The following is a 14641-nucleotide window of genomic DNA, read 5'->3' on the forward strand; positions in this document are numbered from 1 at the left end:
CAAATATAGGGAGGAAAGTTTAAGGCTAAGTCATTCAGTAATACAATCAAAAGACTAAAGTAGCTATAAAAGGATGAAACATTTATCTAATGGATTTAAAGCAGAAAGAGCCACTAGTTATTCTTTGGTTGCTTTATTTCTGACATCAGAAGTTTCTAAAAAATATTCTAAAATGAAAAGGAATGCCTGAAAAAATTTAAATAACTCATTTCTAGAGGATATCTATAATTATGTAATAAATACATACATGTACCATATAAGGATTTAATATATAATAAAAGTACAATTTACAAGAAAAATTTTATATAAATATAAAAAGATATAATTTAAAATTTTATTCTGTACTTGGCAATGCAGTCTATCAGATCCTATAACATGATATTAAAGGGAAGATTCTTAAAAATAAGATACTATAAATGTATCTATAATATTCATTGTCGTGTTCTGAATATCAGCTAAGATGCTTATAGGAAGGAGAAAATGGAATGTCTAGGACTACTGCTAATAACTGTAATACTGCAGCTTTTATACCAAATACTAAAAAAAAAATCTAAACTATCAATATAAAAGCCAAAAATATAACAATTACTTAGCAAAGGGAAGAAACATAAACTATTAATAAACAAAGCATACAACAGATTAGTTTTTCTTGAAAAGAATTTCCCCCCGCCAAATTTTTTCCTTGAAGGATAAACCAAACAATGGATCTGAAATATAAATGCAACTAAAATCAATATTAAAGATTCAAAATATTATGGAGACTGGAATCATTTCAGTAAATAATGACTACTTACTACGAAATTCAGATGAAGATACCCAGCTCAGCGATGTTCTGCTCAGTGTGCAAACAGTGACTTAAGTAGCACTGTTGAACATCTGCTTTTAAACTACTTTAGAAGTGACTGTGTGTCTAAGTCGTGATTCTCTTGAGTATAGACATGTTACTACTCAAAGAACAGAACAAAGGCTTATCAGTTTTAATAAAGACTCCCTAAAAGTCCAAACATGACACACAGTTCTTTCATTCCTAGGACTGCTTTCCCAGCATTTAAACAGAGCATGAAAAGATAAAGATAAACACAGAAAAAATATGTACAGTCTTTCCTGAGGCGTTCACCAGAGTGAGGAGATCTGCAAAAGGAAGTGATGGGGAAAGAAAGGCGATGAAGAAGCACTCTTTCCCTCTCCATCGGCTCTCACTGCGCAGCCTAGGCTGGTCCTGAACACACTGGATTACATGGTGTACCACAAATTGCTACAAGTGATCCCACACACCAGTGTGTGTATATACATCACAAGGCCACGCTTAGCCGAGGCACATCCAGCACAGGCAGGCTCTTTGTGGCATCAAGTTCATTATACTCCTGAATGAGAGCTGACAGAGAGGACACAGCTTCTGCAAAAGCACACTCCTCCATCCCGTCAACTTGAAGATAGTGATGGAGGTGAGCCTGCAATTGAAAAGAGACAACATTACCATCTCAGGAACTTAAGACATACAACTGCCCCACAAAACAAATATTGTTAAAATTCTGTCATTCACCCATCCCTCCTTGGGAGCTCTAAGCAGTTGCTGAGGAAGGGGTGAGGCAGTTCTCAGTGGTAAACCCACTTGTAAAAGCCTTGCTTAAGTAAAAGCCTTCCACATTCGTTCAAGGAACCCTAATAAATTACAGTGGAGGAACACACATACAAATACTTGAAGGTAGGAGAGGGGTTGAGAAGCAGAAGGGGTTCCACTGGAAGGGAAGAGGAGAGAATCATAGGAAGTATGATCAAAGTAGATACTACATATGTAGGAAATAGTGAAAGAGTAAATGCATTTTAAACGCATAGAACATTCAGCTCTAATCTGGAAGCAGGAACTTAAGTCAAATATTTTGCCTAAAGCATGGTGATAATGGGGTTGGCCAACCCATTTGTGATTGGATTTGAGGCCCCCTCCATTGGAGCTGTAACCCAGGACAAAAGTCCAAGACTCAGGTCACATGATGTAAGGGACAATCTTTTGTCATTGGTTTGCTAAATGGACATGTTGAAAAACTGTCCATTTGTATTTATATTCACAGAATAGTGCTGCTCTCAATATTGGTCATAAAGGCTTTCATTTTTCCTTCCAGTGGATAGTGCAGAGACCAGTCAAAATGCAGAAAATAACTGAGTATTGAGTACTTAGCTATAAATGGACATCTACAGAATCCCTTCCTCCCACACCCCAGCCTCACCAAGGCTCAGGGCACACTGTAGAGGATAGTACAGAAAGACTATAAGCCAGAATATGGGAAAGAGCATTGTGAGCTTAGGTTCTAGACATGGCCACTGTGCTCCTGGACTCACGGTAGCTGTAGTTACCTACATAAGACCGAGCCTGCCAAGAGTGTGACATGGACTGGGGAGGGTCTCATGAGGCCCCACTGATGGAGGAAGGTCATTGGCTAATAAAGAAACTGCCTTGGTCCATTTCTATTAATGTGTGTAGCACCATGAGGTGCGCTTACCAGGAAGATTCTAGCCTACGTCCATCCTGGGTCGGAGCTTCATCACGTCTGCCCTGGGGAGCAGCGGCATGGCATCTTAGCTCACTTCCTCTTCCTCCCAGCATTCTGTTCTGTTTACTCCACCCTCCTAAAGGCTGGCCTATCAAATGGGCCAAGGCAGTTTCTTTATTAGCCCAGACTTCCAATCATCTCCGCCAAAGTGAGCGCAGTTACAAGGTATGAAATTACCTTTTTCTTGTAGAGCCTCATGAACCGTTCTCTCAGTTCCATGAAGGTGGGCTTCACACACGTGTTGTTTGCTAAAGCTAATAATGAATGGGAGTGACCCACAGGGGGCACTGAACACAGGCTAGTCTTCCAGCCTTCTTGATTCCAGGAGACAAAATGCAGAGCAGGTTTCAACCTGAAATACAAAAATCCTAAGGTAAGAACTAAGGTACAAAGAATGACATTACAGCAGCTCAGTCCACATAAGCAAACAAGACATCAGCATCAGCAGAATCATAGGTCTAACTGTGTCCTTTGGAATCTGCCATCTGTCTTCAAAACTGGCAGCATCTAGAACCTTCATTCAGTAACAGATGGAAGCAGATGCAGAGACTCACAGCTAAGCACTGGGCCAAACTCCTGGAGTCTAGCCATAGAGAGTGAGGAGCTATATTACGAGCAAAGGGCTCAAAGCCATGAAGGGGAAACCCACAGAAAGGGCTGACCTGAGCTAGTGGGAGCTCACTGATTCTGGAGTGACAGCTGGGGAACCCGCAGAGAACTGAACTAGGCCCTCTGAACGTGAGTGACAGTTGTGTGGCTTGGGCAGTTTATGGGGCTACTAGCAGTGGAACCAGTATTTATCCCTAGTGCATGAATTGGCTCTCTAGAGCCCATGCCCTATGGAGGAATACCTTGTTCAGTCTAGATACAGAGGGGAGGGGCTAGGTCCTGCCTTATGTGATGTGACAGACTTTCTTGACTCCCCACGGGAAGCCTCACCCTCTCTGAGGAATGTATGAGGGAGGAATGGGGTGGAGAAAAGGTGGGGGGAGGAGGACAGAAGGGAGAGGGAACTGTGACTGGTATGTAAAATAAGATTGCTTTAAAAATGAAACACACAAACACACAAAGCTGCAGTATGAAGAAGCACCTCATGTCTCCCTTAGTGCTGACAAAAACGAGGCTCTGTACTTAAGGAGCCACATTTTACTATAATTTCAACCTTGGCTTTCTTAACTATGCACTACACTGCCCCAACCTGTACATGTGAATTATCTTAAAAATAAAAACCAAACCTTTCCCAAACCTTTCAATATTTCTGCGAAGATCTGAAATCTGCACATTTCCTCTAACGATGAGGGCACAGGCGAGGTAGAGACTATGTCTGGGGTCTGCTTGGATGAGCTGGTGGTCTTTACTAAAGGCATCTGAAAACATCTGGTCCAATCTACAACAGGAAAGCACCACTGTTTACACAAAAGGTGTTTCTTCTAAACATAACCACAGAATGAAAACATACACTGGTATGGCAGCTCCTGGTTACCTATAGTAAAGCAGATGTCAGAAACAAAGAAAATAAACCCATTAACCCTAACAAGAGAAAAGGACACCATGACAAATTAGTATAACATTTTAAAAGGTCCTTGTGGATTTTTACTAAAACTTTAATAAACATCAATTACCACAAACTATTACAATTAAAATTAAAATGTTGATACAAGTATTATTTATATCAAAATATACCAAGCAGATTACGGAATAGTTCACTGACTTTGAAATATTTAAATTAGAGAATCAAGTCAAACACATTTCTTTTTCATTATGCTGAACTTAGAATTTAAAGATTAACTTTAAATATAAAAAATTCACTTAATACTAGTTTACTACTGCTGGGCGTGGTGGCACGTATCTTTAATAATCCCAGCACTCAGGAGGCAGAGGTCAGCGGACTTCTGAGTTTGAGGCTAGCCTGGTCTACAGAGAAAGAGTTTCCAGGACAATCAGAACCATAAAGAGAAATCCTGCCTCAAAAAAATGGGAGAAAAAAAGTTTACTACCAGTATTCATTTGGTGTCCACGTTAACCAGGCTATGCTGATGTGCAGTGAACCATCAGTGATCACAACCCATACACCACACACCACTTCCCCTGCTGAGATCATTATGGGATCCCTGGTAGACACTGGCTGGCGCCAATGGCCCTTTTGCTAACATAAAGTTTATTAGCATCACTTGTAATATTCCTGAAGTATAGAACTGTTACCAAAACTTTAATTGTAAAAAGAGATTTCTGAGGGCTAGCGAGACAGCTGCATGGTTAGGAGTGTGCATTGTTCTGCAGAGGGCCGAGTTCAAGTTCCAGTACTCACAGAGAGCAGCTTCCCTCCAGGGGATCTGTAGGCACCTGCACTCACGCTCACATACACTTAATTAAAAAAAAAAATCTTAAAACAACAACAAAACAACCCTTTGGGCCCACAAGATGGCTCAGCAGGTGCTTGCTGTCAAGCCCGGCAACCTGGATTCAATTCCCAGGACCCCATGATGAAGAGAACTGAATCCAACAAGGTGTTTTCTGTTTCTCAAACACACCATGGCACACACAAAATAAAAAATTAAAAATGTAATAAAGATAGTAATAAAAGTATTTTTAATTTTTCCTTTCTCATTTACAGTCTCCCACAGCAAGTATCAGTGTGAGCCTTTGAAGCTCATCATCACTGTATAAGCGAAAAGCATCCCTTCTTTTTAAAAAAATCATCAATTTATACATCCATCCATCCATCCATCCATCCATCCATCCATCCATCCATCCATCCATCCATATGTTATCTGTCTAAGCCGTGTGTCTGCACCATACAGGCATGCCTGGTGATCCTGGAGACCAGAAGAGGAGCCAGAACCCCTGGAACTGGAGCTACGGAAAGCTATGAGCCATCATGTGGGTTCTGGGGGTTCTCGGGGCTGCATGAATGCTAGGCAGCATTCTACTAACTGAGCAACATCCCAGCTACTTTGTTTTTTGTAATTTTTTGAGATAGTCTCACTGTGTATCCCAGACTGGCCTGGCTCCCAAGTGCTAGTATTACAGGTGTGTACAACCACGCCAGCCTAAAGACATCTTTTTTTTCTTTTGAGACAGAATCTCACCATGTGGATCTGGCACGCCACTTGCAATGTAGACCACGCTGGCCTCAAACTCATAAGAGATATGCCTATCTCTACCTCCTGAGAGCTGAGATTAAAGGCAAGTGTTATCAAGTCTGGCCCTGAAAACATCTTCAAGGTGGTCTGAAAATAATATGCAATACATATAAAGCCTTCTATGGCTATGGTTAAGATACCATTTCATCTACCCCACAAACAGTAAGATGAGGAATTTAAGACATTTGCCCAAGATCCTACAACTAGCAACAGAATCAGGATTCAAGCCTGCCAGATTCTATTAATTTTCAAAAGTCAAAAAATTTAGTTATCAGGTTTAGCTTCAGTTTAATACGACGTTTTAAAACAATTTACTTCTAAATAAATATTTGCCTAATAAAAATGACTGTCACTAACTACATTTTATATGATTCTCACCAAAAAAATGATATAAATAATCTGAGTTAATATAAACTTTTTTTCGCTGAAATTTCATTCTCAGGAAAATGGAAGCCAGTTCTACCTTACCTTCGAGGGGGAATGTTCACATCTGCCAGCGTATACAGAGGTGTAAGGCTTGACACAAGATAATGAAGTTGAGGGAAAGGAACCAAGTTCATGCTGATCTCATTCAGGTCCATATTAAGGGATCCCTCAAATCTTGCAGAGCTAAAAGGCCAACATTAGAACAATGAGAAATATTTTCATTTAAAAACCATAATTCAGCAGGTTATCTTCTCATATTCCTTCTTAGCAATTCTATTTCCAGATTTCTAATGTGAAAGCAACATCTATTATACTTGTTCATTATACAAGCAAAAGTATCTTATTTAAACAGACACAATGAGTTCAACACCTACAGGACCATTGCTTTATGTGGAAATTTTACTATATTTATTAAGGGTTTGATTAATATACTCATAATCATAAAATCATAATCTTAACTGCTTGAGAGATTTGAGACCCAAGACATGGAAGTGTTTTGTCTCCAATGACAAGGATGTATAGATTAGATGGTTCCCAGCAGCGGCAGCACATCCACCATGAGGCTGCTGAGCATGGAACTCCCACTAGTGTTCCAAGTACCAGTCTTGGAGGAGTGATGGCTTACCACTCTAGCACATGAAAACAACACAAAATAAAATGGGCCTTGATGGGAACAAAAATCGGACACAAAGTTGGGCAGGAGGAGGGGTTAGGAGGGTTAGAATGACCAAATTATGTTGTAAGAAATTCTCATAGAACTAATAAAAACATGTCAGACAAATCTGGACAGAAAAACAATAAAAAAAGCTCCTACAACTTAGAGCAACCAAATAAACACAACTGGGCTGGGCCTGTAGCTTAGTGGTTCACTGCTTGTTTCAACACATTCAAGAACTGGATTTAACAGTGCCCCCAAATCAAACAAAAGAATAAAACACCACTAAATGTAAACATTGCAAAGGCACAGTGACTTTGCCGAGTGGGTTACCTTGTCAGGCTGAGGAGCAGATTGGCCACAATGTTGTTCATTGCATCAAAAGGCTTCTTGGGGCACTTTGTAACGGTCCCCACATTCGTGGTAACTAGACTCTTAGGCTTCACAGCTGCACCCAACTTGCCAGAAGTTACAAGATCAATTTTGCTAATGATGTCAAATAAAGACTTGAGAAAAAAATAATATTGGGTGAGAAACTACTAGTGAATGACTTAGATGGCATTTTACTAGGCAAGAAAAGAAAAACAATTCAAACTTATTCTTTCTCTTAGACAGAGAAGGTTTAAAACGGAAGAGAATACCAAACAAACACAAACGCATGTGTATAACACAGAATTGAATGAATATAAAATATGTCCGGAGTCCAGTACATTTCTTACTTGGTTGTCAATGGGCAGCACACAGTCTGCGTGCTCGTTCAGTTCCTTCATGGCCAGCATGCTGTTGTAAGGCGAGGTGATGACATCGTCCTCGCTGGAAGGATAAATTGCTGTCACAAATCTGTACACTTCTGGGAATTCGTCTTCGAGCACCTTTAGCAGAAACGTGCCAAGTCCAGATCCTGTTCCTGAGAAGCAACATTTTAAGAGGAGAACAACAAACAACACAAACGGTTTGAAGTCCAAAGGACCCAGAGAGCACAGGCAAGGCTGCCAAGGCTCAGGTAAAGAATTCCATCTCAGGTTCTGAGCATGAGTCTGGGATGGCTTTCTCTAATCTTCTTTTGTATTTAAGTCATTAGATTACAAATAAACTGAATTATGAAAAATTCAACTAAGAGAGCATCCAGTATTCCTGATAAAAGCAACTTAAAAAACAAAAACAAAATTGACAGCCTTTGTAGGATCCTCACTCCTTATTCTCAAAGGGGCGAGAAGAAATTTCCTAGCAGAATGTTTTCCCAGGAAGATAGTGGCCTTCCCCTCTCCCACCTGGGAGATTTCCAAGCACAAGGTCACTTAGCCCAGCCAGCCACCTGGTACAGGCTGATAAAGATGGCCTTGCTCTAAGAACAAGGAGAAGCTGACTTAGCAGGATGGGAGGGAGCAAAAGACCTGCACCCCTGCCAAAGCAGCTTCAAAAAGCTTCTTTGTAGTTATGCCTTTAAAAGCTTACCCCACAGAGGAGATATGACTCCTCTCTACCTCATTGCAGCGGGGTCAGAGACGGGTTCCAAACATGTCTGTATTATGCTAATTAACCTTGCTTATTACAGTCTGGGCTTCTCTGGTGATCTCTCTCTGGGGGTCATAATCTGGGCACAACACTTTGGTCTCAAGATACATAGTGTCTCAATGACACAGAAAACTATCATGTCATCAAGAAACTTCAAACACCCAATAAAAAGTTTCAAAGTTACAAAGTTTCAAACACAACATGTTCCCAATGCTCATTTAAATGAAGAAACCCTGGAAATCTCATTAATAACTTTAATGTTTAAAGTCACATTTATACAAATTTAGAAAATTTTAAGGACTTAAAGGAAAAAAGTGGATTCTATAACTTATTTCTATGATACTTAGTGATAAAGTTAGTAAGAGTGTTTTTTAAGTTGAAACAGGAAAGTAGCAATGTGTCTAATGTAAATGAATAAGTACTTTTCTGAATTGTGTTTATTCATATATGTAATTTATTACGTTAAATGTGGAGCCAAAACTCCCAGGTGGGTGTATCATGTGGGCCTTGGGCCTGCCCTCCCCCGCTTTTTATAATTACCCGGTTCTTCACTGGGAACATTGTATATGACAATGTCATTTTTGCAAGCCTCAGAATGTAAAATCTTAATCTCAGTTTAGGAAGAAAAGGATGTTAATTTTTTCTTCCAAACCTTGTTAATATTACCATTTTAAAATTAGCACACTAACCTTGTTTCTGTTTAATGAACAGGAGAGCAAAACACTTCCATTCCAAACTAGAGACTCATCTGGGAACACAAAGCAATGCAGACCATGCTTCAAGCTCAGCAGTTACTACTGCGAAATGGGTGCTCTTTAAGGAACTGACTGAAGTAATTTCTTTTATCTTCAGTTTTCTTATTGGAGGGAGGTGTGGGAAGGTTTGAAGGTGGTTAATAAAAGAGTTATTAGTATCCTCATAATGGCAAGCCATATAAGAACATGCCAAAAATGCTCAACTCCACTTGGGATATAGGAACAAAGTATTTCTCAAAAGTGCATGCATGTTGGAGTGTGTTTGAAATATTACAAGAAAATCTAAAAGTGAAAAACATTTCAAAATTAAAAAAAGAAAAGTAGGCTCACAGTGAGATTCTCACAATGTTTTATATGTGTGTACATGCTTCTTTGTGTGTGTGCTCATGCACTGCAGATATGTGCACATATGGAGGCCAAAAGACAATACCAGGTATTATTCAAGTGCCATCCACTACTTTGCTTGAGACAGTCTCCCACTGATTTGGAGTTGGCTGTCCAGCGAACCCCAGAGGCCCATCTGTCTCTTGCTCCCTGAAATTACAAGCACGTGCCTCCACACCCAGCCTTTTTATGTGGGTTCTGAGGCTCAAACTCAGGTCCTCATGCTTGTGGCATAAACATTTTATTCAATAAGCTATCTTAGCCCCAACTTCACAAACTTTTAAGATGAAATATACACACACTGCAGCATACATATACCTATCAGGTAAATCCAGTCTACATCATGGGTCGTGTGTACTCTAGGCTAGCTATGAATGTGGCCCAACACAATATGTGAAGCATTATGAGGTTGTTTTTCTGTGCATGGTGCTTATGCACGAAGCCCCTAGTTGATACTGTGTCTCAGTGTGAAAAGGCTGGACATGCCTGCCTGCTCAGTTGCAGGCATCAGGTCTAAAAATAAGATTGATATTTGCACAATGAATTCCCAGTCACATGTAGCTTCCGTACAGGCAATTGAGTAACTCCTACCTCCTCCCATGGAGTGTATGATGAAGAAACACTGCAAGCAGTCACACTGCTCTGCTGACTTGCGGAGCTTCTCTAGAATCTGTTCCCGGTAAAGACTTCCAAAAACTTTGTGACCCACAGCCCTGAAAATAAGAACACAGATTTAAAAAAAATCCTTGATTTATTATTTGATGATTTTATTATTTCTGCTCTAAATAAAGATTGCACAAAATGGAGAAACTATTTAAATTGTACTAAGAAATCTATTCTTTCATGTAATAAATTCTATTTATTATAAATTGATTATATACCAAAAATTCTCAAAAGTCCTGGTAAGTAAGCAATGGGCATTAACTATTGTTTCCTAATTGTATTTACAATTTTTCTCCAGATAAATTATAAAAAAATAAGAATTTAGTTTTGTTTCAATTTAAACTAAACTCTGAACCACAGTGAATTTACATATTAAAAAGAAGAATGAGGTCAGCTCAACAGATAACAAAATGAAAAATTTCAAACTAATTTATCTGGTTTAAAATGGGAAAAGCTGGTCACATCACATTAGTAGATGAAATGGCAACAGCTGAAAATGATAGTGAAGAGACTGAGCTGTCTTTCTTAATCAAATCTTGGAGTATCACTATGATACAACACAAGATAAAAAAGATCTCCCCGTTATACACAGCTTCGTACAATGCAAACATTACATAATGATTATACACAACCAGAGGAAGGCTCATTTCTTAAGTGACTGGTCTCCTGACAAATGGAATTCAAATTCCTGCTTTAAAAACTATACATCTGAACAAACAACATGAAACAATTAATTTTTAAGCAACAACAAATCAGTGTGAATTCTTTAACTGTTGGGCGTGGCTTTCCTTATAATGAGGTCACATGTTTAAGACAGCCTGTATCAGCCTGGATAGGAGGATCCTGGTTTGATTTGGATCTTTCTGTTATTTCTACTTGTCGGGGTCCAGTACCAGCCTGGACCATAAATTATTTCTCCAGACCAGGGGGGAGGCGTGGGAATAAAGACACAACTCACATGGCTTTATCGGGAGGGAGATTCTCAGTGATCCCTCATGAAATCCTGAGTTCACATCCTGAAAATTCACCCTCGTTTATTCTCCAGCTTTTATATCAAAACGTAAACTGAGGGTAAATGCATTAGCATTGTTTCCTAGGTAACCAGGTGAATGGCTTTAGTCATGTTCACACCTTTCTATGCCCTCTGTGTCATATCTTCCTGCTCTGTATGCCAGCTGTCATGTAGGCTGAATTAACATCTCTTTTCCAAGCATCCTCCAAATTACAAAGAAGGAGCAGAATAACATCAGCATATCCTGATCCTTTGTTAGGTTTTATGGAAAGGCTAGGTGACTGCTTTCTGTGAGGCCAGGTGCAAACTATGGCCTGAGAGTGGCTGCCTTAAGGATACTTGGTCTAGGGTGGCTTTACTGTCTAAAGAGCAAAATGTTAATGATTTGATGTCTCAAAGTGTTAAAGCAACTAACTGTTCGAATTGTCCTTTGTATCATGTTAAAGAAGTCTTTTGTTCCTTCTTCCCCCTTTTGTAGTGGGGTATAAAAGTGTATGTAAAATTAAACATGGGTGATTTCAGTGTTCACTGGAACTCCCTCCCGGTACTAGCCTAGGTTTTGTTTTATTATTTTTATTCATTTCGTCTTATTCTTTACTTATTTTCCTGATCCCCATGCACCCACCATGGCAAGTGGCATTTTTGTCGAAGTCTGGTCCCAGACAGTTCCCCTTACTCCACATCCTCTCCAGCATAAGCTGTCATCAGTGTTTTTGATATTGATTATTATGACAGGTTAAAGATAGTATCTCTGAGTTGTTTTGATTTGTATTTCTCTGATGGATAAGGATGTTGAGCATTTCCTTCAGTGTCTTTTGGCTATTAGAGTTCAATGTTGAGAGGTCTCTAGGTCTATACCGCATTCTTTTCTTTCTCTCTCTTTCTTTCTTTCTTTTTTGAGCCAGGGTTTCTCTGTAGCTTTAGAGCCTGCCCTGGAATTAGCTCTTGTACGCCACGCTGGCCTTGAACTCACAGAGATCCGCTTGCCTCTGCCTCACAAGTGCTGGGATTAAAGGTGTGTGCTATCACCACCTGGCGATTATTGTTCTTTTTATATCTAAGTTTCTTGAGTTCTTTGTATATTTTGGAGACCAGCCCACTGTCAGATGTGGAGTTAATGAAGATTTTTTTTTCCCATTCTGCAGGCTGTTTTGTCTTGTTGACCGTGTCCTTTGCTTTACAGAAGCTTCTCAGTTTCAGGAAGTCCCATTTATTAACTGTTGTTCTCAGTGTCTGTACTACTGGACGTATATTTAGAAAGTGATCTCCTGTGCCAACACATTTAAGTGTACTTCCCAATTTTTCTTCTATGAGGGTCAGTATGGTTGGTTTTAGGTCTCTAATCCATTTAGACTTCAGTTTTATGAATGGCAATAGATAAGGATCTATTTGCATCCTTCTACATGTCAATATCCAATTATGCCAGCACCATTTGTTGAAGATGCTTTTTTTTCAGGTGTTTGTAGGTGTGTGGATTGAGATCCAGGAGTTCAATTCTATTCCATTGGTCATCCTGTGCATTTTTATGCTAAATACCAACCTTTTTGTTTTTGTTTTACAGGACAGGCTTTCTCTAATAGTCCTAGCTGTCCTGGAACTAGCTTTTGTAGACCAGGCTGGTCTCAAACTCACAGAGTTCTACCTGCCTCTACCTCCGGAGTGCTGGGATTCATTACTATAGCCCTATGTTAGGGTTTGAAGTCAGAGATTGTAATACCTCCAGAAGTTTCTATATTGTACAGGATTGTTTTGGCTATTCTGAGTTTTTTTAAAAAAAATTTCCATGTGAAGTTGAATATTGTTCTTTTAAGGTCTGTGAAGAATTTTTGCTGGGATTCAGATGTATATTGCATTGAATTTGTAGGTTGCTTTTGGTAAGATTGCCATTTTTACTATGTTAATCCTACCTATCCAAGAACATGGGAGATCTTTCCATTTTTCTGTTTTGATTTCTTTCCTCAATGATTTATAAAGTTCTTGTCATACAGGTCTTTGGTTAAAGTTTCCCCAAGATATTTTATGTTATTTGTGTCTATTGTAAAGGGTGATGATTCTCTGATTTCATTTTCAGCCTGTTTATCATTTGTATAAAGGAAGGATACTAATTTTTTTTTTAGTTGATCTTGTTTGTATCCTGCTACATTACTGAAGGTGTTTATCAGTTTACGAGTTCCCTGGTAGAATTTTTGAGGTCACTTATGAATACTATCATATCATCAGCAAATAGTTAAAGTTTGACTTCTTTTCCAATTTGTATCCCCTTGATCTTTTTTGTCTTACTGTTCTAGCTAGAACATCAAGTATTATTTGAAAACATATGGAGAAAGTGGACAACCTTGTCTTGTTTCTGATTTTAGTGGGATGGCTGTGAATTTCTCTCCATTTTGTTTGATGTTGCTCTTGGCTTGCTGCGTATTGCCTTTATATTTAGGTATGCTCCTTGTATCCCTGCTCTTTCCAAGACCTTTATCATGAAGGGGTGTTGAATTCTGTCAAAGGCTTTTTCAGTATCTAATGAGATGATCAGGTGGTTTTATTCTTTCAGCTTGTTTATATGGTGGATTATATTGATGGATTTTTTTATGGTGAAGCATTCCTGCATATCTGGGATGAAGCCTACCTGATCATGGTGGATGATTTTTTTGATGTGTTCTTGGATTCAGTTGCCAGTATTTTATTGAGTATTTTTGCATCAATGTTCATGAAGGAGACTAGTCTGTAATTCTCTTTCTTAGTTGTGTCTTTTTGTAGTTTGAGTATCAGGGTAACTGTAGCCTTGTAAAAAGAGTTTGGCAATCTTCCTTCTGTTTCTGTTGTTTGGAACAATTTGATGTTATTGAAAATCTGGTAGAATTCTGCACTGAAAACATCTGGTCCTGAGTTTTTTTTTGGTTGGGAGACTTCTGATGATTGTTTCTATTTCCTTAGCAGTTATAGGCCTATTTAATTTGCTCATCTGGTCTTTAGTTTTGGTATGTGATACTTATCCAGAAAATTGTCCATTTCCTTTAAGTTTTCCAATTTTGTGGAGTACAGGTTTTAGAAGTATGATCTGATGATTCTTTGGATTACCTCAATGTATGTTGTTATATCCCCCTTTTATTTCTAATTTTATTAATTTGGTATTTTCTCTCTGCCTTTTGGTTAGTGTGGATAAGGTTTATATGTTTTGTTGATTTTCTTGAAGAACCAACACTTTGTCTCATTGATTCTTTATATTGTTTTGTTTCTATTTTGTTGATTTCAGCTTTCAGTTTGATTATTTCCTGTTGTCTAGCTCTTCTGGGCTAGTTTGCTTCTTTTTGTTCTGGGCTTTCAGGTGCTTTTTAAATTCACTAGTGTGGGATTTTTCTAACTTCTTTATGTAGGCATTTAGTGCTTGAACTTTCCTCTTAGCACTGCTTTCATTCTGTACCATAAGTTTGGATATGTTATGTGGTCATTTTCAATAAATTTTAGAAGTGTTTAATTTCTTTATTTCTTCCTTGACCCAGTGGTAATTCACTTGAGCATTGTTCAGTCTCCATGAGTTTGTGGGC

The 14641-nt window shown here is 38.8% G+C and overlaps 1 protein-coding gene across 3 annotated transcripts in view; it reads right to left on the reverse strand.

Annotated features, from left to right (window-relative positions):
• Tube1 (tubulin epsilon 1) overlaps positions 1-14641 on the reverse strand; it is a 17929-nt gene continuing 3288 nt past the window's right edge. For 2 of the 3 annotated variants that reach the window (XM_050138021.1, XM_050138023.1), the window contains exons 5-11: positions 10019-10140; positions 7493-7680; positions 7107-7279; positions 6161-6301; positions 3796-3936; positions 2727-2901; positions 2-1451 (exon numbers count right to left, since the gene is read on the reverse strand). In XM_050138021.1, coding sequence (XP_049993978.1) covers positions 1293-1451; positions 2727-2901; positions 3796-3936; positions 6161-6301; positions 7107-7279; positions 7493-7680; positions 10019-10140 — 1099 coding nt within the window. In that variant the 3' untranslated portion in view covers positions 2-1292. Of the gene's footprint in view, positions 1452-2726; positions 2902-3795; positions 3937-6160; positions 6302-7106; positions 7280-7492; positions 7681-10018; positions 10141-14641 lie in introns of all 3 variants that reach the window. The other variant, XM_050138020.1, reaches the window with a different exon arrangement.

The sequence above is a fragment of the Alexandromys fortis genome, unplaced genomic scaffold (assembly GCF_014885135.2).
Source record: "Alexandromys fortis isolate MF-2015 unplaced genomic scaffold, M_Fortis_MF-2015_v1.1 scaffold_14, whole genome shotgun sequence".
NCBI classification, from domain to species: Eukaryota; Metazoa; Chordata; class Mammalia; order Rodentia; family Cricetidae; genus Alexandromys; species Alexandromys fortis.